General features: G+C 37.2%; 2 protein-coding genes across 8 annotated transcripts in view; one reads left to right on the top strand and one right to left on the bottom strand.

The window, feature by feature from the left end:
• The window catches only part of LOC136036155 (oxysterol-binding protein 1-like), a 98893-nt gene that overhangs the window by 28042 nt on the left and 43147 nt on the right, over positions 1 to 27704 (top strand). For 5 of the 6 annotated variants that reach the window (XR_010619644.1, XM_065718207.1, XM_065718209.1 and 2 more), the window contains exons 6-7: positions 11933 to 12060; positions 19136 to 19246. Coding sequence is in view for 5 of the 6 variants with exons in the window: in XM_065718207.1 (XP_065574279.1) it covers positions 11933 to 12060; positions 19136 to 19246 (239 nt within the window). In the remaining variant the exon portion in view is untranslated. The remainder of the gene's footprint in view (positions 1 to 11932; positions 12061 to 19135; positions 19247 to 27704) is intronic. The other variant, XM_065718208.1, reaches the window with a different exon arrangement.
• LOC136036157 (uncharacterized) lies at positions 1078 to 27035 on the bottom strand. 2 transcript variants are annotated; one of them, XM_065718210.1, is made up of 2 exons: positions 26564 to 27035; positions 1078 to 3476 (listed from the first exon to the last, which is right to left on the bottom strand). In XM_065718210.1, the coding sequence occupies exon 2, from the start codon at positions 3177 to 3179 to the stop codon at positions 2496 to 2498; it is 684 nt and encodes a 227-aa protein (XP_065574282.1). In that variant the 5' UTR covers positions 3180 to 3476; positions 26564 to 27035; the 3' UTR covers positions 1078 to 2495. The 2 variants fall into 2 exon arrangements, 1 of the variants encoding a protein (XP_065574282.1); XR_010619645.1 differs by lacking the exon at positions 1078 to 3476 and adding an exon at positions 17132 to 17369 and having other exon boundaries at positions 26564 to 26631.

Below are 27704 nucleotides of genomic sequence, written 5' to 3'. Positions count from 1 at the left end.
CTGTATTTATTTAAGATTAACGATGTTTGATATGTAATCGAGAATCGAGATCTTTGGACATTAACAGAGCAAAATCGATAAGCTCGAGAATACCTAAGAACCGAAAGAGGACCTAATACAGAGACCTAATAGTAGGAATGACTACCTTGGTTTTGTATTTAAAATACCATATTGCAGTATTTACGTCTCTTATGCGTTTCAAGTCTAAAATATTCAAGAAAAAAATAATACTGTCTCTGATTTATTTTTAAGTTTCAAAGGTCATTGGCAGGAAAAATTGAAAAATTTACTTATCGCTTAGCTTTGCAGTACCTTTAGTAATTTTATATGTGCTCGATAATATTTAGATATATGATTATTTGGTAATTTAGGTAAGATGTAACCAAAGATTGATGAATAGTTTTAACATTAAAAATTGAAAAATGTGTTTTAGAAGATGCATAGACCCAATTTTTTTTTCGCAAGTTTTACACATACATGGTGAAGATTGATTCTGAATGGCATAAATGGGTCGAGAAAACCTCATATAGCGGTATGATTAAACCCTACACATCTCATGCTCAAAAATTTAGAGCTACTGGGATCACATTTTTTTGGTATCACGTTTTGAGCGACGGATAAACTCGTAAAAAGTGACCGAAAACCTATAATATTTGGTACTAAACAAAGGGGAACAAACCATTGGTTAACTAAACTAGTAAATACAATTAAATTTTGAATCAATGTGGATGAGTCCTTTGCTTTAACAGAAATATGTGTGTCATGGTCAAATAGAATCGCAAGAATGCTATTCTCCTGCGAGCATGGTGGAAGATCATTAATATATCAAGAAGAAAAGTGGATTTAATATATGACCTTGTGGAACACCAATATCTTCAAAGTCATCTGTATGTATGTTACCCAAAAATGAACATCTACACCCACCATCATATGGCGGTCAAAGAAATTTAATTTTATGTTTCTAGGCCCCTCCCTCGTGTAACTACATTTTCCATTTTACTAAACGGAATGTCGTGGTTTAGAGTTCAGAGGTTTCTTTAGCAGCAAGAACATAATATAGGGGGACCGGCCCACATTCGCCACTTTTTTCGTTCTTTATTTATTGTAACCACAGTTTTCGACTTAAAATAATTCTGAAAGTCCTGGAATATAGGCTTATCTATGGGGTATCTAGGAAAAAAATCCCCAGCAGTCAATCTTTTTCGATGCAGCGAAAAAAAGAGCCACAGTGAGATTCTCCAAAGATGGCTAACCTGGGCCAACCTGGTTCACGTTCGCCACACATTAGCCCACGTTCGCCACCATCTTGCATCATGGTTATTAAAGCATCTATTGCTCTAAATGTAGCGTTAGAATAGATGTTTATGTATAGTTATTTCAGATATTTATTTGTCACGCAGCTACAAAAGGAATTAGGTATAGCATAATTCACTTAACCCATCTTGTATATTGAAAGGTCCACACCAAACTTCAGCCGTTCAGCAAGTCTTGAAGTTCCACCTGATATTGAGGGTTTTCCTAATCTGGTAACAACCTCGGACTTCAAGACGCAATATTCCTCTTCAGTCAGCACGAACTTGCTCATTTCTACACACTTCAAGAATTTAACACCAAGCTCATCTGGATATTCCTTTAAAACTTTCGCAGCATAAAAATGCTTGCCACTCTTTTTACCTGCAAGACCAACTAAGATAAAGTCACCCAACTCTATTGGCCTGCTTCCCAAATCCTCTTCATCTTCTCTTAGATTCAGACTGTTGTCACTATCATCATCAAACTCCATCTCAACATGATCGGATTCACTCTCACTCTCAAGAAATAGTTGCTTGCTTGCTTCTTGTAATTTGGCTTTCTTTGCATTCTCCTTTCCCTGGCCCTTTTTCTGTTCTTTCTTCTTCTTCCTGTCAGCTTTCAGTTCTTCTTCCTGACGGATTCTTTCCTTCACTGGGGTGTCAGTCAAGATTTCGGTAGATTTTTTTTTTCACTGCACGTCTGATTTGTTTTCTCGGAGAACCTTTTGGGAATGGAGAGATGTCAACTAGTTCAGAGAAGCTTTTGTCAGCCAATAGGTCTACATCTGAAGGTAAGCCCAATAGAGATTGGGTAGCGTTGTCACAGTCAGTAAACTGGGTAGCCGCATCATCTTTACGGGAACCAGAAACTGGTGATGGATGTACTAAGACATCCTGGTCCAAAGGATGTGGTCGATCAGAGACATATGAGCTGAGATACTCGTGATCTTTGAAAACATTGGGTTCGAAAGGGAAAATCCCAGTGCTACGAAAACCGCTTATTATGTTTTCTGGAGTCAGTGCTTTGGGATACGCCTTTCCGCAAAGCTCGGATACATTGTACATGGAAATAGTCTTGCATTTGTGCTGTGTCATAAAAGTCGCAGATTCCCTGTTGTAGAATGCCTTCAAAGGATACATAACTGACCTGTCAAGTGGTTGCAACTTATGCGTTGTGTGTGGAGGCACTGTCAGCATGACAACTCAATTCTCTTTCGCTAACTCAAGCAATTCACTACTGTAACGACTAATGTGATTGTCAAGAATTAGAAGCACAGGATTAGCTTTGCTTGGTCTTGCCTGACTGATAAAATGGTTCATCCAAACAAGAAAGAGTTCATTGCACATCCAACCTGATGCCGTTTCTGAGCCGTGAGCAATGGTACCTGGTGGCGCTCCTTTCAGCAGAATTTCAGGGCATTTCTTGCGAGGGAAAATGAGCATTGGAGGGACGCTATTACCCATGGCACTGACACAAACACACATGGTAACATTCTGTCCTCTTTCTGCAGAAGTAACCTTGCCAACCTGTCTCTGTCCTTTTACTGCAACAATTTTTCCCGGCTTGTGGACAGTTGATAGTCCAGTTTCATCAACATTCCAAATATTTTGGGCAGTAAATCTGTGGCGCCTGTACACTTCACCAAGTTTCTCAAAAAAATTTCCAACTGTCACACGATTGAAAGCAGTTGCACGGCCAAGACTTGTTGCTTCAGGCGCTCTGACAGCTAGGTGCGACTGTCGTGCCATGAAACCCCGATACCAGTCTTCCCCGGCGGCATTTTGATTTTCGTTGCGAGACCATGACTCTGGAATAGCAATTTCTTTCGCGAGAGCGTATCTGTAGGCAAGTTGCCGCACTTCAAGCGGCGTTAAGCCATAATGCATCTGGCAAACAAGTTTCAAGTACCTGGCAAGGGCATTTTCCTGTTCTTCTGTGAAGATTTTTCTTGTGACGTAAGCTGGGGAAAAAATGAGAGAGGTAGAAGCACAATATCCATGTTCTGTTTCTCAGCTTTTGTAATATATCCCCTTAAAGTTCCCCGTGGTACTCCATACTTTTTCGCTGATGTAAGCGTTTTTGTTTTTTTACTAACACTTCAATGACAGCTGCTTGAACCAGTTCAGGATCCAAAGCACCCTTTTTCCTTTCTTTAACTGGCTTAGTTTTTCGCACCATTTTACCTGAAAAAAGTAAGCTGAATGATTAAATTTTTCTTTTTTCCCACCAAACTATTTGATTTCCCGAGAACTATGGGAGAGAAATCCAGGCTGAAATACATGAGATACTCCCTTGTTTGTCTAGTGCAGTCTAACAAGGAAGAACTAGGGTATATATATATATATATATATATATATATATATATATATATATATATATATATATATATATATATATATATAAAAATGGAAATAAAACACCAAATGTCAAATGGAAATAAAACACCATTGAAATCGAAGTTCTTGAAAATCCTCGATTGAGGACTTACAGTCCCACACATTGAACGAAAGGAAAAGCACAACTTGGAACGATCAGTTTTTTTTCATGGTTGGTGCTTCCGTCACAACCACCATAGCAGCCCAAAACTTAAAACATGTTTGGGAAAACAGCTGCTGAGGGAGGAGGAATCGTCATCTGAAGAGGAATATCAACTATTGTATTTTTTCTCGGGGTTGATAGTACCGACCGTTGGTCAAAAAGTATAAGAAGAAGAAAGGTCATTTGAACAAAAATCACAGCATTTACTTCCCGGTTAGGTAAAAAAAAAAGAAGATAGACTTAGTCGGTTTATTGTGAGAATTCGACCGTCCAGGTTCGCCAGGCCCTGGTTCGCCATTCCTAAGAGTGGCGAACCAGGGCTGGTTTTTGATGGCGAACGTGGGCTTGCTCCCTCTTTTGAGTAAAAAAAATTGCTGATCAGTTATTACCATAGATGGCGTCAAATATGCACCCATCATTGTTGCTAAGTTGCAGATGATCACGTTGAGATAATGAGTCCTCTCATACCTTTATGTTAAGGATTGACTTTTTTCATTTTCCATCTGGACAAAATCTAGTTTTAAAGCACCAAAAAACAACTTACCGCATAGAATTTACAAAACTTGTTTTAACTTGCTTCTTAATCTACTTAAACTTTCGCTACTAGATGGCAGTTCAAACGCTAGATTATGGAATTTTCTCCGTGGATGGATTGCAAGTAAAACGTAAATGGTGAACCTGGGCTGTGGCGAAGTTGGGCTGGTCTCCCCTATGCTAAATAAAAAGGGTAGTCACAAATTAACGATAAATGATAATTGTTATTTAATGAAACATTTAATTCCAATAAAAGAAATACAACCGCTTTGTTCTGTTGAATGGCCTGTTTGAAATTCAAACTGATATTTGGTAAAGAAAATCTAACCAGCTAGAAATCCTTCATATTAAAATTGTTTCCAATTCTTTAGATGACGGTAATAAAATCGTAATAGCGCAACAGTTATTTACATTAGTTTTATGTCCTTTATTCTGTGTATTACATTCGGAATTCTTCATGTGTTAGCAAATGTAGGTGAACGAATATATGAATTAATTATATGGAGATGTGGCTCAAAGAATTACATCTGCAGTATTTTTTAGCAAAGTTGCAGAAAGCCCATCGTTTCTTAATGAATTGTCATTTCTCAAATTCTTCATAATTGTTCTTTAAGTAATTCATGCTAAATAATACGCTCGTATTTGAAATATACCCGTATAGAAGATTGAAAATATTGCTTATGGGATCTAAGGGGATGGTGGTCAAAGTCTGTTGCAGCAACAGATTACTCAATACTTTTAAAGTAATTATAGTATTGTCAGAAATTGGTCAACAGTATAGGAAGCATAGTTCTTGGATATGAATTTTTGATGGTCTGTTGGGTTACACTAAAACCTGGTACCTCACTGGGCGTTGTCTTGTTTTCCAGAAACAAAAGTAAAAATTTCATTCTCTTTCTCAAAATTTTGTCTTCTCGTATTCATTACTCCAAAGCAAAACTAGTAATTAATTTATTATTTGATTGCCTCTACCATGGCTCGGTCTATCTGGCTTTGAAACAATATTGAGCAACAAGATCTGTAGCATTATCAGATCGATTATTCGAGATGGAAGGATTTTCTAAGAAATACAGTATGTTATATTTTGGAATGTCAGCAAGAGACAAAGAGATTACAACGATCAAGTCATGTTTGATAGACTTGGAAATAATGATGGCAGATTTATGTGCTGGTAATTTTAGTTGTAATTCTCTGTAGTTGGTTTTTTCTTTTAGGAGGATGTAAGTTTCCCGTCCCTATCCTCTCTGGGTACATATACGGCTTTATAGTCAGAGCGCCAGATTCTGTATCTCGCTTATTTCGATTAATGCCTATGCCAGAAGGTACAAAAATGTTAAGGGTGGACTCCATGGTAGTCGACCATGCTGAAAATGAATATTGTAGGGCGCATGTTCGCCGTTGGGGTGTTTGTGACATATAGGCCAAAAACACCAAATTTGGTCTTTAATGTGGTTCGACGATTCTATTTTTTTTTTTATAGATAAGATTGGTTAAATCCAGCGTAATCTTACATCAATAGAAAGAAGAGACTTTGGGCTACACGAATATGATTTTTGTTTGTAAATAAAAAAAAAAAATAATACACTTTTTACTGCAGTTCTAAAAAAATCAGATTTTTGTCAACAAATTTCTAACAGAAAAGCTAAAAACTCGAAATTTTTGAAGATAAAGTGTTATTTTTATATTATAAAAGAAAGCCCGTTTAATTCCGAACATTGAGCTAAGAATTTTTTTTTAATTATTGTATCTGGGGGGGGGGGGGTCTGCAACTTTTTTAGCGAGTGTACCCGATAATAGGAATCTTGTTTAGTAACCTGCTACCTAGTGGGAAGTTGATCGATAAGCTAAGCAGAAGAAATTGATAAGCAGAAAATGAAAAAGAAAAGTGAGTCAGGTAGGCCAAGATAAAAAAAAAACAAAACAAAAAACAGTTACTTCAGGTTGATTCAGCATGTGATTCTGACCCAACCACTGATTTGCTGATGGATGATAATGAAGAATATGACATAAATTTGGAAGATCAAAATTTTTTTTTTAAGAAATGGAACTATTAAAAGCACTTTTGGTGTTGTAAACTTGGCTGGCAAAATGAGTGTAAATTTTTTTTTGCAGAAGTAAGAGACTTAATGAAAGTAATTTACAAAATTAAATATCACAAGAAACTAGGTGACACTGACTCCTTTAGATTTATAAGGACTGATGAAAAGGCATGTTACATTGATCAATCAGATTTAGTATTGGAACTTCCAGTTTTTGTAAAAATGCTTGTAAAATGGAACATCTGTGATTTGAAATTAATTTGTCAATATTTAATCTAATATCTTGCTTTTCTTCATGAAGTACCAAACAACAATGCAATAGTCGTAAAATCTCTGCGAACGTTCATGGCGATAAGCAAAGCTGTCGGATGTGACGATACGGTGGTCACGCAAGATCTCTTCATTTATCAGCTAGCACAGGGAGTGAAAAGTAAATACCCGGATGACTTCAAAAACCTGATCCTCCGGATGGGAGGCTTCCACCTCCTGCTCAACTATATCAAGGCAGTTGGTAAGATAATGGACTGCTCCGGACTTGAAGAAATTATAGTGCGGGCAAAGCTGCTGCTTCCTGGTACATGCGAAAAGGTATTTCAAGGGAAAGGCTACTACCAAGCTATCAATGCCTACTGCGTGCTGTACGAGGTCTTGCTAGCCCTCTACTTGGAGTCCTTTGAAGAGTATTACTCCGAAGTACAAGAAGACTTATCCCGTCTGGACCAGCTGGGTAGTACCATTGAGTTATTGAGGACTTCATTGGCAAACGGTGCTAACGCGCAAATTGCACTTCAGGAGGCAAACGATACCCTAATCACTTTTGCTCACATAATGAATGCCTTCGAAACCCTTCGAAATGTGTCACCCATGTTTGCTTTCTGGCGGCAGTTCTGCGAAATACTTGAAATAGTGATGCAATTCAATCATGCTGAACGAAACTATGACTGGGAGTCTCATTTGACAACAACTGCTCGGATGTTGCCATACTTGGTGGTGACTGACCATCCTCAGTATACAAGATGTCTCAAACAGTACCTATATGACATGCGAAGTTTACCACAAACCTTTCCTGATATACACAGGAAGCTCATGAAAGGATACTTCGCAGTGAAGAGAACGTACACCAGGTTCATGGCCACCTGTTCCGATCAGATACTGGAATGTACAGTGAACAAGGATGCAAAGACGACGGCCGGAATAATAGGAGAACAAATCGATGAGAGACAGGCTGAAGCTTGGATTCTTAAATTACCGATTTCCGCTGCCATCGGCAATGGTTTCCTGCAAGTAGTCAACGTATCCACAGAGACATTGAAATATCACGAAGACAATCAGTCAATGACGACGGGATTACAACTTTCACGAGATAGAGTTCGAGACATTTTCACTACATGTGGCAATCCATTCAGCAGAATGGACTGTGACCTAGGGAATATTGTGACGTCAGAAGTTTTGGACGATAAGAAGATTGTTTCTGATATTACTTGCGTAGCCACTAAAGGAAAAGAGATGGTTGAAGACTTTCTGTGCAAAAAGAAAGACGATGTGAAAAAGGTTGCACTCCGAACTTTCCCTTCAGAGAGAAAACTCAGAAAGTGAAGGGTGTCCCTAGAACCGATCTCCTGAGCTCTGAAGTAACAGCCTTGAAGAGAATCATTACTGCTCAGTTGAGCTACGGCGACGAAAAGGAGAAAGCCGTTGCAAAGATTCTCACAAAAGAGATTCTTCCTTTCCCTCCATCCATTTTTGAGCATCTTCCGCAACAATCAACCAAGACATCCTCTGGCTGAAAAATGAGGACGGGGAACAAATCTCTGCTGTTGAACTAGCTAAGAAAAAAGTAGGACTTGCAGCTTGGCCGGCGACTTTGAAATCCAAAGAAACAACATCAGCTATAGAACACATCATTGACCTAATGTCCAAGATAAGGTATTATCGGCATGCCAGGTTTGAAACATTCAAATCCTTCGTGGAAAAATTTCTTCTATCATTGCTGAATGATCTTCCAGTGGGTATTCCTGAAGTCCACATTGTGGCACATCGGTACAACAGGCTGTTTGGGAAGCTCACGGACACCGGAGAGTCGATCTCCTTGAAATCAGCATGCAGACTCCGACGAGGGAAAGGGAAAAACTTCCAGATTTCCGGTCTTAGCACAATTGAAGAATGGGATCCCGTACTTGCAAGCTCAGCGTCTAAAAGCCGGTTCCTTAAAATTTTGTATGAAACCTGGGAGCAGATGGGTGATCAGCTTCCGAACGCACTCAACCTTTTTCTCTCAGGTGGGTTCAAGGAGAGATTCAAAGTTTCTCTGGTCAAGCGTGGCTGCTGTTCAACTTTACTAGAACACTGTGACTATGAGGAATGCTTGTCCTCCAGCCATGAAGAGGCTGACCAACGCCATATGACACTAGCCAAGTACGCTAGCCGTTACGCTTGTAGCATCGTAGCATCGTGGTGCATGCCAACGACACAGACGTGGCAGTATCCGGTGTTAATTTTTTTTGAAGAGCTTCAAGCTGAAGGACTGAGCGAACTTTTCTTGAATTTTCCTACTTGCGTTATCCCAGTGCACGAGCTGGCGGATGGAGTCCCCTTGTCCAGAGAGGAGCAGATTATGTTACCGTTCGTGCACTGTCTGTAAGGGTGTGACACAACGAACTTTTTCTTCTGTGTCGGGAAAGTTTCTTTCTTAAACACTGCGGTGTCTCCAACTTTTGCCTCAAAAATTGTGTCTCTGGCGGAGCGGATCAAGGATGCAGAAGAGAAGCTTTCAGTCGACGCGTTTAGAGAAGTTTACGACCTATCAGAATTCCTGGTCGTCGAAATGTACGGTAAACAGGACGGATTCAATTCACTGGCCAGTATAAGGGCTTACATTCGGTGCCAGAAACAATATGTGAAAAGACTGCCACCTTCTGACGACATCTTCGAGCCATGCATACGAAGAGCCATATTCGCTACATGGATAATCTTGTCGTCAGTACAGGCTCAGACGAGTACAGGCTCAGACGAGCATTCCAGATCCACCCCTCCTTGGATGGAAGATGGCTGAAGGGGGAGTAGATGCGGTCGTCTTAAGCTGTAAAGAAGCATCAAGCTTGGAATCATACTGCAGATGCAAAAGTGGAAGATGCAGGAAAGACTGTAGCTGCTCAAAAATGAAAGTATGCTGAAGATTATTGTCCTGCCGCGGAACGAGGAGGACATGCAGGGAGTCTGACCTTGCCCTATCTGAATTTTCGGAAGAAGAAAGTACACCAGAAAACATATTCGTCCATTCTAAAAAAAACAAAACACTTTTTTTAGTCAACATTTTTTTTAAACCCATTTTTATTTTTAAGTAAAAGTTAAAATTTTTTAAACAGTTAGGAAGTTTGAAGTATTCCTACCCTTTGAAAAAAAACATCATGTCCCTTTTCATGATACGGCTAGTGATCATTCCAGTGACACTACAAAACAAAATCGCAGATCTTTTAAAAATAAAAATAGTTTATATGTTTTTTAGCTCAAATTGTGCGAAATTGAATGAACTTCCTTTTCGAATATGAAAAAAAAGTTTGTTACCTAGAAGAAATTTCGAGATTTTAGCCTTTCTTTGAGATATTTTTCGAATTTTCAGCAGTTATTTTGAAACTGCAGTAAATAGAAAAATAAAATTGTGCTTTTTTTCAATTTAAAAATCACATTCTTGTAGATCTAGATCTTTTCTTTCGATTGATATAACACTACGTCGGATTCCTCAACCCAATAAGTTGCAAAAATCCTAAATCGTCACACGTAGTTGTAGGCTAAATTTGGCGTTTTTCACCTATATCTCAGAAACGCCCCAACGGCGAATATGCGCCCTACGATGTTCGTTTTCAGCATGGTCGACTACCCTAGGATCCGTCCTCAGCATTTTTGTACCTTCCGGCATGGGTGGGTGCACGATACAGAATCTGGCGCTCTGACTATTAGTAATAAGATTGTCGTTTGTGGCACAAAATGGCGAAAAGCAGGACTTCTTTTCGGTGTAAATTATTTTATTATTTAAAAAGGGCACTACATCTAAAAGTTTTGGTCCTAACGAGGTATTGTCCAGCTTTTACGACCATTCTTAAAGTAAGAGCACCTATAGGGAAAATAAGGAAGTATAACACAAAGTAAGGGTGATTGTGTAGCCAGAGAAATTTTTTTTTTTATACCATTTTAGGGAAGATATTCCCCATTTTTAGAGGTTTTTCAGAATTTAAGCCAATAGAATTAATTTGTTTTATTTTAATGTTAAGAAGACTACGTTGATGTAGTTAATAAATGTAAAGTAGAATAACCAATGTGTTTTTTTTTTTTTTTTTTTTTTTTTTTTTTTTTTTGTAGCGTGAATGCTCCGAAAGGATGTGGAAGGTATATTAGATTTTTTCCAGAGAAGTTGTCCAAGGATAGCTTTAACCACGCGTTTAAATGATCGTATATCAAACAATAAGCTGCATGAAATATGTATTTGGATCCCAATGCCTGGGCATATAATGACAGAAAGGTTAACATGGTTAGGTCACGTTCAGCGAATGAACAATTATAGGCTCCTATAAACCGTACTTTGTGGCAGTCAATGTAGGGCCAGGCGAAAAGCAGGACTTCCTCGAATGGTGTTGGAAGAGGTCTATAAAAAAGGATTTAGAAGCAATAAAAAATGAAGCTCTAAACAGAATAGTGAGTAGAAGGAGCGTGGGAAGCTGTGCTAGCCTTAGGTGACTACGGGACGCCGTGAGCTATTAAGATCAATTCGTGTTGCACTTTACGGTTTACGCGAATACAAAGAGGCTTTTGGGAATAAAGAAAGTGTAGCAAAGGTGTTTTTTTAGAAGATAGCAATTGAGTTTTTTAAGATTTGAAAAAATTATTTCCACCACGTTTGATCAGGTGCATTATTAGCGCATTGAATCATATCCCATGCTTTCTTTAAATCTTTAAAAGAGGGGGACAACCGCCCTAAACATATAATAGATAGAAAATTCTACGATTGAAGACTGTTTTAGAAATATTTCCTGTTTTTTTGCGAGGAACATTTCCTGGAATTAAATAGCATAGAACTTATTATTTTTGTAAAACTCACTTCATATCACCGTCTACGCGTTACCATCTTTATGATTATGATGTCGATAATGATGGTGATCATGATCGTGTAATAAAGCTCAGAAAGGAGGAGGGCTGTTAACACCATTGTCTGTAACATGCTGGCCTTGTCTAACTTTTTTTTTTAAATTTTATTATTGTAATCACTATCATTATGTCTATGGAGCTGATAATTTAATAATGTAATTATCGTAATGTAACCTCGTAATTTTCTTTCATTCTTGATTATTTAACACAAATATAAGTCTGGACCCATAAAAAGGATAGGGGGAATTCTCCTCTTATCTTGATCTGAAGGTCATCCCTCCCCAAGGAATATTCTTCTGGGCTCTGAGTGTTGGACTTGCACCCGAACGTGCATTTGCCTAGTTGACATGATAAAAAATATCATAATTCTACTATGCTGTATATTCTAGGGACGTTCGCTCATTCTGACGACGACGAAGGTGAATTTAATGATATTCAAGACGAGAACGAGTTTTTAGTGCCCTTTTCTCCCACAGGTGCTAGAAGGTCCTCATCAGGAAGTAGCTTTACATCACTGGTATGGCTTATTTTTACTGCTATTACTGAACACTTATTGCAGCATTGTGCCCTCTTGAACTTATTAGGTCTGGCATGTACGCAGGACGGGAACCTCCTGAATCAATCCCCCTTCCTTCTTTATTTCGGTTTTTTCGGCTTTTTTTATGACACTTGGCATTAACCAAGTGACATGTAGCGATCGCAAATTATGTCGGTCTGCCTGTCGTCTGTCTGTCCCGGTTTTGCTAGTTTGGGCACTTCCAGATCAGCTAGGACAATGAAATTTGGCAGGAGTATCAGGGACCGGACCAGATTAAATTAGAAATTATCGTTTTCCGATTCGACAATATGGGGGGGAGTGGGGGGGAGGACAGTTAGTTCGGAAAAATTAGAAGAAGTGAAGTATTTGTAACTTACGAACGGGTGATCGGATCTTAATGAAATTTAATATTTAGATTGAAATTGTGTCTCAGAGCTCTTATTTTGAATTCCGACCCGATCCGGTGACATTGGGGGAAGTTGGGGAGGGAACCTAAAATCTTCGAAAACGCTTAGAGTGGAGGGATCGGGATGAAACTTGGTGAGAATATAAACACAAGTCCTAGATACGTAATTGACATAACCAGAACGGATCTGCTCTCTTTGGGGGAGTTGGGGGGAGGGTTAGTTCTGAAAAATTGAAAAATCGAGAAAAAATGAGGTATTTTTAACTTACGAAGGAGTGGTCGGATCTTAATGAAATTTCATATTTAGAAGAACCTCGTAACTCATATCTCTTATTCTAAATCCCGACCGAATCCAGTGTCATTAGCGGGAGTTGGGGGGACCGGAAATCTTGGAAAACGCTTAAAGCGAAATGATCACCTTGAAACTTGGTGAGAAGAATAAGTACAAGTCCAAAATACGTGACTGACATAACCGGACCGGATCCGCTCTCTTTGGGGGGGCCGGGGGGGGAGTAATTTGGAAAAATTTGAAAAATGAGATATATTCAACTTACGACCGGATGATCAGATCTTGATGAAATTTGATATTTAGAAGGATCTTGTGATTTTGAGCTTCCATTTTAAATCCTAACCAGATCCAGTGACATAGGGGGTAGTTGAAGAGAGAAACCGGAAATCTTGGAAAACGTGAAACTTGAAGTATCATTATCTTACGAATGGGTGATCGGATCTTAATGAAACTTGATATATAGAAAGATTTTACTTCTCAGATGCTCCATTTTCAATTTGAATCAGATCCGGGGACATAGGGGTTGGAGGGGGAAACAGAAATCTTGGAAACCGGAAATCTTAGGAAACGCTTAGAGTAGAGCGATCAGGATGAAATTTGGTGGATAGAAATAGCAAATGTCCTAGATACGTAATTGACGTAACCGGACTGGATTCGCTCTCTTTGGGGAAGTTAGGGGGGTGGGGTCTAGTGTTTTGATCAGTTCGGTGCTTCTGGACGTGCTAGGACGACGTCAATTGGTAGGCGTGTCAGGGACCTGCACAAATTGACTTGATAAAGTTGTTTTCCCTGATTCGACCATCTGGTCGAAGTAAATTCTTTTACTTTAAATTCTTTTTGTTTAATTCTAAGGGAATTACGAATGTCGCAAACTCCTTTTGTTACGTCATCTGTTATATAGATATAAGGGGATTCACGTCCGGCTATTCTTCCGAACGGGTTTTCACGTAATCTCTTATTTTCCTGAAGCATAAAGAATTTGTCCTTATCATCCTGAAGCTGTGTTTTGATAAATCGATCTGTAAACTCAGTTAGCTCAAATCGTATATTATTCCAAGGTGGAAAAGTAGGGTATCAACATGGCCTTTAGCCTTTGATTTAGATTCACTTTTAATGTTCCATATAATAACATTCCTTCTTCCATTCGTGTTTTCTAACACAAGGACTCTAGATGCTAATTCACCCAAACCAGGCTCCTTTACAATTTGATTTCGCAGTGCCGATATTTCTTCTTGAAAACAAGCGACAGTGAGAATTCATATATAGAAGCCAGCCGCGTGCCGAGGCCCGGTACTTTATGTATATATATATATATATATATATATATATATATATATATATATATATATATATATATATATATATATGTATATACATGGCACCAAAAACAGAAGAGGCGAGTGCCTTCTGGAATACTGCTGGGACAACAGGCTAGTGGTGGCCAACACTCTTTTCAAACACAGTTAGCGAGGAAAAGTTACGTGGAGTTACATGGAACGACTAAAAACTGCATCGATTGTGTACTCGTCTCGAAACGCTGGAAAACTAGCATGCTAGACACAGTCGCTCTTGCAGGGGAAGACTTTGATAGCGATCAAACACTGGTAATGGTATCTTTCCGCCTTCATCTGAAGTCGGCAACAAAACTCCAGAAAAAAGTCCTGAGATTCCGTATCGAGCTTCTGAAAGACGAGTCAACTCGCAGCCGTTACCGGATGAACCTTGATTTGGCTCTCAAAATCCTCTTAGAGAATTCTTCAATGAGTCCAGAGGAAAAAGACATAGACGCCCTAGTCGACAACAGCACTGAGATTTTCATACAGACAGCCGAAACAGTCCTTGGAAGAACTAACGGCTCCGAAAAGCCATGGATCACCGATGAAATCATTCAACCGTGGAAAGAAAAGCATGCTGTCGCTAATAGGCAAGACCCAGAAAGCAGAGACACTTATAAGCATCTTAAGTGACAAACGAAAAAGAAGATTAAACGCGCTCTAACTGCGTACATTCATAACAAATGTAACCAATGTGAGGTCGACTTCGGAAAAGGGAACACCCATGCTTTGTACAAAAGAATACGAGATCTGTCTAGGCGCAAAACTACACTTACGAATGTACTCCTGGATAAAGATGGGACTCCCATCAACGACGCAACAGGAATAAGAGAGAGGTGGAAACAACATTCTCAACAAAAATTGAACCCCCAATCAATCCCGACCCTACTGTTTTTAGGAATTTAACTATCTCCCCATCGAAACCAAGCCCACTACCACTCGGAAGCGAGATTGAAGCTGCCTTGAAGTCACTCAAATCAAGTAAATTGCCTGAACCAGGTGGATTGCAAGCAGAACTCCTGAAAGTCGACTCAGAAGTCGTAGCAGACCTCTATAACAGAATTGCCACAGCTGCCTGGCACGAAGAATATTTCCCAAAAACGTGGTTTTCCGCTACCATAGTTCCTCTGAATAAAAAAGGGTATGTCAGGCTGAATAAATCAGCCTGACAAGCCAACCTGCCAAAGTGTTGACCAAAAGACTTCTGGACAGAATAAAACCATTAACCAGTCACATCACCCCTGAGTATCAGGCGGGTTTCCGAGCGAACTGCTCAACGGTAGACCAGGTTTTTGTCATGTGTCAAGTAATGGAAAAATACCTTGAATACGGTCAGGACTTCTATCAACTCTTCATTGACTTTAAACAAGCTTTCGGTTTAGTTTAGAGAGAAGGCCTTTGACATATATTACGTCGTTACGGCGTCCCGTCAAACATCTTATCACTCATTCGTAACATGTATAAGTGGTTCAGAAGCTAAGTTCAAACATTTGAGGGAACGACCGAAGAATTCCAAACTTCTGCTGGTGTTTTGCAAGGATACATCCTCTCTCCTCATATGCTTAATCTCTTCCACCACTGGGTAATGTTGCATGCTGAAGCAACCATTGGGGCAACGATAAGAGGGATCGTAATTGACAAGCTGGCATACGAAGACAACATCGACATGCTCACCGGATCCGTCACTTAACTCCAAACCAAAGCAGATAACCTGGAAGTAGTTACAGGAACCTTCGGAATGAAAATCAACAAGGATAAAACGAAAGAAATGTGCTTGTCAAGGTTCAACAACCCATCCCCACCAAAAATAAACAGTAGGCAGCTTCAAATATCTGGGGAGCCAGAGCACGAGCGACAATAATCACTCACTGGACATCAAAAGACGCATCGGTCAGAGTAGCACCGGCTTCAAAGCCCTGATGCCAATATGGAAGCAAAATCGAATCTCCATGAAGCTAAAACTTTAACTATTCTGCTCCATCATCATAAGCTATGTACGGCTGTGAAACGTGGACAGTCAGAGTAGATGACTCCAGGCGACTTGCCGTATTTGAGACAAAGCTGCAGTGTCGAATCGCCGGCATAACATACGTATATCGAGTTGTTTCAAATGCCGACCTACTCGAAACACTGCAGTGCAACACCATCATCCTGGACAGGGTACGCGTCCAACAGCTCAGGTGGCCTGGCCACGTCTGGCGAATGTCCAACGACCAACTACCGAAAATTGCCTTCGAAGGTTGCGTCCACAGTTCTTGCCCTCGTGGTCTTCTCCGAAGTGCTGGATGGAGTACATCTACTACAACTTCTCTGGTATTCTCAGAATCGCATAAAGCAGTAGACCAGGTGAGCGCGTTTGCACCATTTGGCTGCTTTTTGAGGCGGTTGCTCATTGAATTTTTTAAATCGGTGCATTTTATGGGGGGAGGGGGAATCGTTCATTCGGTGCGTTTTCACTAGAAATATGGCACTTTCAGAAAATCAGCAAAATTAGTATAGGTATAGGGATCGAGCAGTACATAAGGAAAAGTGTTAAGAAAACAATGCTTACTTCATAATATGCAAAATAATCATAGTTAACACACTTTGCAGGAGGAGAACCTTTATCTTTACTTCTTTCACTGTTGTACATTTTTTTTTTTTTTACAAAATTCAGAAAAAATTAACATGGTTTCAACTGCATTTTTCCGTTTTCAGATAATCTATATATGTAATTAAACACTATCAGTATCATCCAATAATTTTTCGCAAAAGTATTAATAGACAAATACTGATAAATTAGGTTAAGTTAGGTTAGGTTAGATTAGTTTGATGGCGGTTGGTGTTTATTTATAACGATTTTCAAGACAAATAGAAACAAATATTTAGAAATGTGATTGAAAAACCGGAAATACTGGGAAAATAGTGAAGATAAAGGTTCTCCCCCTGCAAAATATACTAAATAGGAATATTCTACATATTATGAAGAAAAGAATTGTTTTCTTAACATGTTTCCTTATGTACTGCTTGAACCTTCTGCTTATACCAACTTCTTTAAAAACGGTGCTCTCATTCATATCTTGTTAGATTCCCACCACTAGCAATGTGTCTGGCCAGAACATTTGTGCCGAAGTAGCTCCCGTCCGCGCACATAATTCAGTTCTTGACTGAAACAAGTTACTGCCAAGGATCTGCTTATAGAATCGTGAAATCCGTGGCTTCGATTTCAAGTTTTTTCAATCCGGAAGCTTCTTTTTTACCAAAATCATCGTGTTTGATCCTAGAAGAAATATTCAAATTCATGTTTGACAATACTTTCGTATTTAAACACGTTCCTGGCCATAAACACATGCATCGGCATAGGCATAGAATTCTAGCTAGACCTGCTTGTCAAATCCTCTATAACCAAGGGCCATATTTATGCAAGACCCAACTTCATTTTCTTAAATACCTTTCCGCTAGACAAAACTTTTTCTGTTATTATTTTGTTTTCTTTTTTATTATTGTTTCCTTTAGTATATCTGGTATTGTTGTATTTATTAGAAAGATAATAATATGGAACAAAGAAGACGAATTGTCCTGTGGTAGTGCAGTGGGTGTCCTGTGGTGGCCGACGCAAGGACTTTAGTAGTCCACAAGCGTTATTAATCCTATACATCCTTACGTTCATACACAAAAAAGAGACGAATGGATAGAAATACAGTTGGTGCTCTCTAATATTCGATTAAGCCAAAGTTCTTCTTTTTATCTGCTCCTTCTAAAATTCAGGTATGTTTCTTTGTATTGAAGATTGACTCGAAAAGATAAAGCTCACAAAGCAGAAGAAACTTCTTTTACTCCTACCCACTGTTACATACTCAGTTTTATACCTAACAATACACAGTTAGATAACAAAATTAACACTCGCTCGATCCTTCTAGGAATCTATGCATACAGATAGTGATTATCTGATAATACAGATTGAAAATTGTTGTAATTTTACATTTTAAATGAGGTGCTACTTGGCTACCTTTCTGCTGAAAGGGTGACAGAAGGGAGGACTAAGTGAAGCTTTCAGATGAAATAGGGACTTAGTTCATTTTGCACCAAGTCTGGGCTTGGCTTGTTTTTGCCAACAATTGTTGTCCAATTTTGTTTTCAAGTACCCTTAATTCGAACGAAATTTCCAGCCGTGGTAGATGGCATGACTTCAGATCCGAGCGACAACGCTCCTTTCTTAGATCTCTAAGTTTTGCTTTTTTTTTTCTCTAAGATGTTTTGCTGGTTGGGCCAGGGAAACGTTGCCCATTTTGAACGTTTTTGATTTGTGTCTATCTTTAGTTTGAAACTGGCATCTTGAGATTTATTGCTAGAATTGTCTACAAAAAAAAGAAAGTTTTGCAGAACAGCTCAATAGACCTCTGTGAGATAAAATGTGAAACTGAGCTTCACCTCAGAACTTTAGGCTATGGCGTAAGGAAAATCGAAAACCCCCTTTCTTAAATTCAGGCAAGAATGGTATGCAGCTTTACAAGATGCAATGTCATATTCACAAATCTGGACTAATGTCCACATTTTGCGTGAAAACTGCAAGGATTTGGAGTTAAAACTTTTTTCTAATAAACCAAAATTAGTGACATCGAAAAAATTTAAAGTGAAATTTGAAGCAGAAATGTTGTAGAAATGAAGATAAATATAGACATAATTGAAGCTATAAAATATATTATGTAAGAAAAAGAGATTTTTATCGATACAAAATATCTTCAAAGTGAAAGCTTTGATTACCAAAAATAAGAATTTATTTATTAGAAGCAGGTATTTACGCAGTTTGTATTGGGTTCCCACTTTCCCCACAAAATGTCAACGTTTTTAGAAATCTGTGTGCAGTTTTCTATGTTTCCAATTAAATTCATTTTTTTTTTCGTATTGTTGCTATCCGGTCCTCATTCACTCCGTCTCTTCTAAATATGACTCTGAAATTGATCCTGTGGAAACTTTTGTTTTGAATTTTTGAAGGAACAACTGGACAGATTTATTTTACGTATTTCTAATATTTATGGATTTCAGTCATCAGAAGGACGTGGAGCTGGAGTCGAGAACGAAGAAGAATCGAGCTCTGATCATGAAGAAGGGGATGCTACAATCAGTGTAATTCCCCGAAGAAACAAATCACCAATTGTAAGTTATATTTTTATTTCTGTCTGTCCTGCTTCTCCGCTTTTTATCTCTCTTTTTTAATATGTCCACTTAACTTTGCACTCCGATCCAGGGATGTCAGTATTGGCCTAAATAGTTTTGAGTTCGTATAGTGACTAAGCACCCAGTTATAAGAAATCCCCATTCACTATAAAATGTTTGTGAACTATTTGTTTCAGTGTTGACTCTCTTCATCTTTTGCTCTAGTGCAGCAGTACTGGTTTTGCAAAAAAAAAGCTCTAATATCTTCCTGAAGAAATATCCAGTTTCTGTTGTCAGAGTCGTGATGATGAGTTGTTGGTCTTATACGAAAAAAGAAAAAAAAAAGTGTTTTTATTATTATATTTAAGTTTTCGGTGGAATATGAGGCCTTTGAGTCAGTCTTGGGGGTGGGAAAAATAGCAAATTTCAAAAATTTGGGGAAACACAATGTAATTGGTCAGTCGAAGATACAAATAACGTGCATTTTTATGTTTTGGGTTTTTTTGTTGGGGGGGGGGGGGAGAGGTTGGTTCAATCCTGGGAAACAACTTCACTTTTCATCTCGAAATCTTCAAATGTTTACTATTTTCTCTACATGCTCGCATAATTTGCATAGTCCAAGAATTTTCCTTCTCTAAGAAATGAGCTTTCTCTCAATATAATGAATTTCTGCGTACATGACTGTGTAATAAATTAAACCCATATAAGATTTGCGTGTTGTTTTGTTGATTCCATAGTCCCTGTATCTGTTTAGAAGGTGGGAAAAACTCCTATCTTAAGGTTATTGAAGGGTTACGAGACATCCTCTCTGTAGCTGCCTTCATGATTTCTCCTACTTATACTGCCCCATTTTGTAAGACACCAAATCTTATGGTAGCAAAACTATTGAGGAATTGTTCTTGCGTACATCCAGCAGTAAAGAAATCCAATAGATAATGAACAGTTTAAAATGAATATTCGCGTAGTAGAATAGTTTAAAGAGAACATTAGGTTTGCATCCTAAAAGAGGGATATCCCTTCTCTCAGTAAGCCAGCACCAATGATACAAATTGAATTTTCATATATTATTCCATATTTAAGAGCTGTTGAAAAGAAGAATGGTCTTATACGATTTGTCCAATTCGTTGTTATGTGTTACACAAACGGAAAAGGGGAGATGAGAAAGCTGTACAAAATACAAACAACAATAATCTAATGATTTGAAGTGCTCGGGTTATATACATGACCTGTAAAGACGGCCATTTGGATAGTTTCAAAAACTATGGACGTGAGATAATTCTTTTTCTAAACATTTGTCCTGGTCGACGCTATTTTCAGCTCTAGTCAATTCAACTATCGCACCAATATGCAAAACTATCCAGTCGAGTGGAAACTAGACTGAAGTTTTTCTTGTGTTACCTATAGCTTATAAATCAAAAACTAATTTTTTGGTCACCTCATATATCAAAACACAAAACTGGTCACTATTTAACAATAATAATAAAAAATTGGCTTGTTTGGAAAGAATTTATAGAATTGAAGCTTTTATTACCGTTCGGTTATGGAAGTGTTGACGATATATTTTTTTAAATAATTAAGATATTTCAGTAAAACAAAAAGAAAAGAAAGGAAAATTATACAATCGTAATGAAAGTTCTTAAGCTGAACTGGCCAGACATGACAATAAACAACCAATAGAGATAAAACTTTACCAAAAGAAAACTTCAAACGAAACGACGGGCAGTATAATTAAAAGACTAAAAAAACGCGGATATTTCGCCTGTATAAAACAAGGCGTCTTCAGCACAAGATAGAAAATTAAAAGAAAACTAATCTAAAAACAAATAAAAAACCATCACCAGATATAATAAATACAATTGTCGCTACTTATCCACGTAGGGAAAAGCAGCTATTCGAGTTACTTCAATGAGAATCAAGGAGCAACTGAGGAAAAATTTATGAAAATTGAAACTTAGTTAATTATTCTGTTGCAAAATAATCCTCTTGTAAGCTAACATTGAAGCAACTCTTTTTGGTCTAGTGGGTAATCTTGTCCCATGGTGATTGTGTAAAATTTTAATTCCCCCATCGACTATTGGTTCATTTTTTAAAAGAATATCATAAATTGGGTCAATATTTAAATTCCCTGTGTCTCTATTTATTGAAATATTAGCAAATATATGTTTTTTAATTTCTATAGCTTCCTTCGCCCACTGAGAAAAACCTCTCTCATTAGATATAGCTGTAGCCTCATCAAATTGTATAAAATGTTCAGGATAAAAGAAAGTATGTTCAGCTAGAGCCGAAACAAAAGTTTCGGGGGGTTTTCTTAGTTGTAGGGTTTTTTCATTGAGTTGCGATGCTCAATAAATCTTTCAGTAAATTGTTAGTGAGTTCTACCAATATAAAACTTTCCACAGGAACAAGGAATTTTATATACCCCACTAACTAAATCTCCCCGGGTTAAATCCTTCCCAGAATTAAGAAAACTACCTAATGGTCTCACTGATTGGAAACAAGTATTAATGTTATGTTTACCTAAAATTCTTTTAAGCATCTCCCCCAAAGTAGGTACATAAGGTAAAGAAATGAAAGGTTTCGGTAAATTTAATTCTGTGCAGTTTGAAACACCAATAAGCCTATTGTTGTGTTTAATGCGTCTATTTTTATTATTTTATCAATGAATTTGTTCGGGTAGCTATTACAAAATAAAACATTCCTCAAATATAACAATTCAGAATCTAAAAACTCCCGGGAACAAATTCTGAAAGCTCTATCCACCAGTGCAGTCACGACCCCTCGTTTCACTGAGATAGGGTGGCAAGAGTGAAAGTTCAAATACCTATCACTGTGGTTTGGCTTTCTATAAACTTGTATCATCTTGTATCAAATCAGAATGCTTTTGTAATTTAATCCTTAATATATCCTCGCACTTTTTCACGTTACAATTTGAATACATGGACACTACATCAAAACTACAGAGAATTGAATTCTCCTCCAGTGTGAATTTTTTTAACTTATTAGTAAGATCAGTGGAATTTTGTATACATGATTTTTGTGTTCCTAAGAGTGGACGCAATTCCACCGACAACCACTTTCCTAATTTTGCCACTGGTGATGAAAAAGTTGATACAATTGGACGGAGGGGGGCTCCCGTCTTATGAATTTTGGGTAGACCATAGATCTTTCGTACGGAACAAGCTCTTGGATAAAATTTATTATAAAATTGTGGGGTAATGTGTAAATTATTTTTCAGGGACTCCAATTCCTTTCTAATCGATTTTAAATATTTATCCGTAGGATCGAAATCCAATTTCTTGTAAAAATTGGTATCTGAAATGGTTGTATTCATTTTACGATCATAATTATCGGTGTCCATAGTTACAATAGTATTGCCTTTATCTGCCCTAGTGATAGTAAGGGTCTTATCCTTTTTCAAATCAGAAAGTATTTTAATGTCATTTTTTGTTATATCATTATCAATTTTTTTCTTGTTAAAAGTCTTAAGTTTCCTTACGATTTCAGCTCTAAGTTCTTGAGGAGCTTCGACTTTATCAATAGAAGCCATAATTCCTGACTCTACCTTAGAAATTATTTTTGAATAAGAAATTGGGGTTGTAAAACAGAATCTAAAACCCTTCGACAAAACTGCCTCTTGTTGACTACTAAGAGTTTTAAACGACAAATTCTTAGTGGCAGGACCCAGACAAAAACGAGGATAAAAAGTATCCGAATTCTAGAAAGTATCCGAATTCTGTCGACCAAACGAACCTTTGACAAATGGAAATCATGGTGGAAAGATCTAACGGTCATTTCCTTAATCCTCAGAAAAATGTCAAATGGAAGGTTATTCCTCAAAAACTTTTCGACAAAATTTAAGTCTTTAGACAACTTAAAACGTCTTTGTTTTTGCTCGGAAGTCATGTGATTCAAAGCCATGAGGCTTAATTTGTTTTTTAATTTTGATTCATTTCCAGTACCAAAATGGGTATTGATTCTAAAAGATTTAGGAATCACTGATTCCTTCTTGCAATTTTCTAAGAAAATTTGCTGATTTAACAAATTTGCATGTTTTTTAACCAAAGAAAAATAATAATTGACAGAAGCGGCTAATTGCTACCCGTAAGCTTGACGAATGAAAGTTCTTAAGCCGAACTGGCCAGACATGACAATAAACAATCAATAGAGATAAAACTCTACAAAAAGAAAACTTCAAACGAGACGACGGCCAGTAGAATTAAAAGACTAAAACAACGCGGATATTTCGCCTGTATAAAACAAGGCGTCTTCAGCACAAGATAGAAAATTAAAAGAAAACTAATCTAAAAACAAATAAAAAACCACCACCAAATATAATAAATACAATTGTCGCTACTTATCCACGTAGGGAAAAGCAGCTATTCGAATTGCTTCAATGAGAATCAAAGAGCAACTGAGGAAAAATTTATGAAAATTGAAACTTAGTTAATTATTCTGTAGCGAAATAATCTTCTTGTAAGCTAACATTGAAGCAACTCTTTTTGGTTTAGTGGGTAATCGTTTCCCCTGGTGATTGTGTAAAATTTTAATTCCCCCATCGACTATTGGTTCAACCATTTTCGACAACCACGAAAGTGGTTGTCGGTGGCATTGCATCCACTCTTAGGAACACAAAAATCATATATACAAAATTCCACTGATCTTACTAATAAGTTAAAAAAATTCACACTGGAGGAGAATTCAATTCTCTGTAGTTTTGATGTAGTGTCCATGTATTCAAATTGTAACGTGAAAAAGTGTGAGGATATATTAAGGATTAAATTACAAAAGCACTTTGATTTGATACAAGATGATACGAGTTTGGAGATTGAAGTCATTATGAAATTGGTTATTCTTGCAAATGAACATTCTCTTTTTTTGGTTTTAGAGGTGAATTTTATAAACAGGTGTTTGGTTTGGCTATGGGGGCATCTCTCTCGCCCTCTGTTGGGAAATCTCTTCATGGAATCTATTGAAACTTCCGCCATACACAGTTTTAGGCTCTCTCCTTGTTTCTGGGGCTGATTTATGGATGATGTGGTCTGCATTTGGAAACACGGTTTAGAGTCTTTAGACCTTCTCCATAAACATTTAAATAGTTTTGACAAAAACGTAAAATTTACAGTGGAGTTTGAAGAAAGTGATAAACTACCTTTTCTGGATATCTTACTGATTAAAATGAGTTCCATTTACTTTTTTCAGTTTATAGAAAGCCAACCCACAGTGATATGTATTTGAACTTTCACTCTTGCCACCCTATCTCAGTGAAACGAGGGGTTGTGATTGCACTGGTGGATAGAGCTTTCAGAATTTGTTCCTGAGAGTTTTTAGATTCTGAATTGTTATATTTGAGGGATGTTTTATTTTGTAATAGCTACTCGATTAAATTGATTGATAAAATAATAAAAAATAGACGCATTAAACACAACAATAGGGTTATTGGGTTTTCAAAGTAGGCTACACAGAATTAAATTTACCGAAACGTTTCATTTCTTTACCTTATGCACCTACTTTGGGGGAGATGCTTACACATTCACCAGGGGACAAGATTACCCACTAGACCAAAAAGAGTTGCTTCAATGTTAGCTTACAAGAGGATTATTTTGCAATAGAATAATTAACTAAGTTTCAATTTTCATAAATTTTTCCTCAGTTGATCTTTGATTCTCGTTGAAGTAACTCGAATAGCTGCTTTTCCCTACGTAGATAAGTAGCGACAATTGTATTTATTATATTTGGTGGTGGTTTTTATTTGTTTTTAGATTAGTTTTCTTTTAATTTTCTATCTTGTGCTGAAGACGCCTTGTTTTATACAGGCGAAATATCCGCTTTGTTTTAGTCTTTTAATTCTACTGGCTGTCGTTTCGTTTGAAGTTTTCTTTTTGTAGAGTTTTATCTCTCTTGATTGTTTATTGCAATCGTAATATACGCACCGTCTATAGTAATATACGCTACCGTCTTGGATCTAGTTTGATTCATATTAAAACGCAGAGGAACAAACTTAGGGTTGATCAAAAAGTGGAAAATTAAAGGAAACAAAAACAAAAATGTGCTAAATTTTTTGAATTATGGAACTTTTAAGTTCAATTGCAAAGAAAGAAAAAAGACTGGAATCTTATATCATCTATGCTTAAATCTATGCATCTATTCATAAATCAATCTATGCTTAAATATTGCTATTCTTTGATCTATATTTATATTCTAGGAAATATTTTAACTTATTAGACGATTTATAAATGTAAATTTTTCATGCTTCTGTGAAAATAGACCTTGTTTTAAAACCTACCTGTCGTTTTATCCTTTTTTTTTGTAGTTTGACAGCAATCATTAGCATGTTTAATAAGGAGAAAATAATTTATACAAGTCTCATTGAAGAAGAAGAATAAAAACGAAATGGATTCTGTTTTGTTTAACAGTTTGATTTTAAAAGCAATCCCTTAATACTAGAAATGTGCGTACTATAGGGACCAGTGCTTTATATGTCTCTTGGAAGGATTTTCTAAAGCTCTATTACTTTCCTCCCATTTGTTTGTTGGTAAAGATTTGCCATTCCATTTACTCTGTTTCCAATCAACATAGAATATCGGCTAATGTCCTCTCTCATCGATTCTTTGCACTTTTCTCTATCCCCTCCTATTTTGAAGCTGAAGGTTTGGAAACTTGTTTCATTTTCACTCAGTCTTCGTTGGACTGTCTTGCTCCCCAGTGTCTCATTTGTTATGTAGTTTTTGTTGACGGAAATGCAGTTTGATTTTGGCCCATCTTGTGCAGGTCTGAGGGGTTCGTTTTCGAAATCTCGATCCTGTCGGAGTGTTCATCGGATTGGAAAGAGATTAGTGATCCGAGGAGTAAGTTTTAATAGTTCCCAAGAAACTTTGCTCTTTCCGTCGGAAGGGTGTCATACATTTACAATTATATAAATTTCTATACATCTGTGGAATATCCTGATCCATCTTTTCTTCGTTGACGGGCTCTTTTTGAAACTATTCGTTAAATTAAAGGCAATGGCTTTGCGTCGCACCTTAAATATAAAAGTCGTATTTGACCATGTATATAATTTTACGGGAACACGAAGCTTCATTTAGTATATGATACACACATCAGAGTTGTCAGACCGGGTGAGCGCGTTTGCACCATTTGGCTGCTTTTTGAGGCGGTTGCTCATTGAATTTTTCAAATCGGTGCATTTTATGGGGGAGGGCTTCGTTCATTCGGTGCGTTTTCACTAGAGATATGGCACTTTCAGAAAATCAGCAAAACTAGTATAGGTCTAGGGATCGAGCAGTACATAAGGAAAAGTGTTAAGACAACAATACTTACTTCATAATATGCAGAATAATCCTAGTTAACACACTTTGCTGGGGGAGAACCTTTATCTTTACTTCTTTCACTGTTGTACATTTTTTTTTTTTTTTTTTTTTTTTTTTTTTTTTTTTTTTTTTTTTTTTTTTTTTTTTACAAAATTCAGAAAAAATGAACATGGTTTCAACTGCATTTTTCCGTTTTCAGATAATCTATATATGTAATTAAACATTATCAGTATCATTCAATAATTTTCCGAAAAAATAATAATAGACAAATACTGATAAATTAGATTAGGTTAGATTTGTTTGATGGCGGTTGGTGTTTATTTATAACGATTTTCCAGACAAATAGAAACAGATATTTAAAAATGTGATAGAAAAACCGGAATTACTGGGAAAATAGTGAAAATAGTTCTCCCCCTGCAAAATATACTAAATAGGAATATTCTACATATTATGAAGAAAAGAATTGTTTTCTTAACATGTTTCCTTATGTACTGCTTGAACCTTATGCTTATACTGACATCTTTAAAAACGGTGCTCTCATTCATATCTTGTTAGACTCCCACCACTAGCAATGTGTCTGGCCAGAACATCTGTGCCTAGGTAGCTCCCGTCCGCGCACATAATTCAGTTCTTGTCTGAAACAAGCTACTGCCAAGGATCTGCTTATAGAATCGTGAAATTCGTGGCTTCGATTTCAAGTTTTTTCAATCCGGAAGCTTTTTTTTTACCAAAATCATCATGTTTGACCTTAGAAGAAATATTCAAATTCATGTTTGACAATACTTCCGTATTTAAACATGTTCCTGGCCATAAACACATGCATCGGCATAGGCATAGAATTCTAGATAGACCTTTAGAATTCTGCTTGTCAAATCCTCTTTTTTGTATAGTATACTTTTAGTTTTAAGAACCAAGGGCCATATTTATGCAAGACCCAACTTGATTTTCTTAAATACCTTTCCTCTAGACAACATTTTTTCTGTTATTATTTTGTTTTCTTTTTTATTATTGTTCCCTTTAGTATATCTGGTATTGTTGTATTTATTAGAAAGATAATAATATGGAACAAAGAAGACGAATTGTCATGTGGTGGTGCAGTGGGTTTTGTGGTGGCCGACGCAAGGACTTTTGCAGTCCACAAGCGTCATTAA

The sequence above is a fragment of the Artemia franciscana genome, chromosome 15 (genome assembly GCF_032884065.1).
Source record: "Artemia franciscana chromosome 15, ASM3288406v1, whole genome shotgun sequence".
Taxonomy (NCBI): Eukaryota; Metazoa; Arthropoda; class Branchiopoda; order Anostraca; family Artemiidae; genus Artemia; species Artemia franciscana.
Note: the sequence above shows the minus strand (reverse complement) of the source record. Positions and strands in the feature narration are given on the sequence as shown.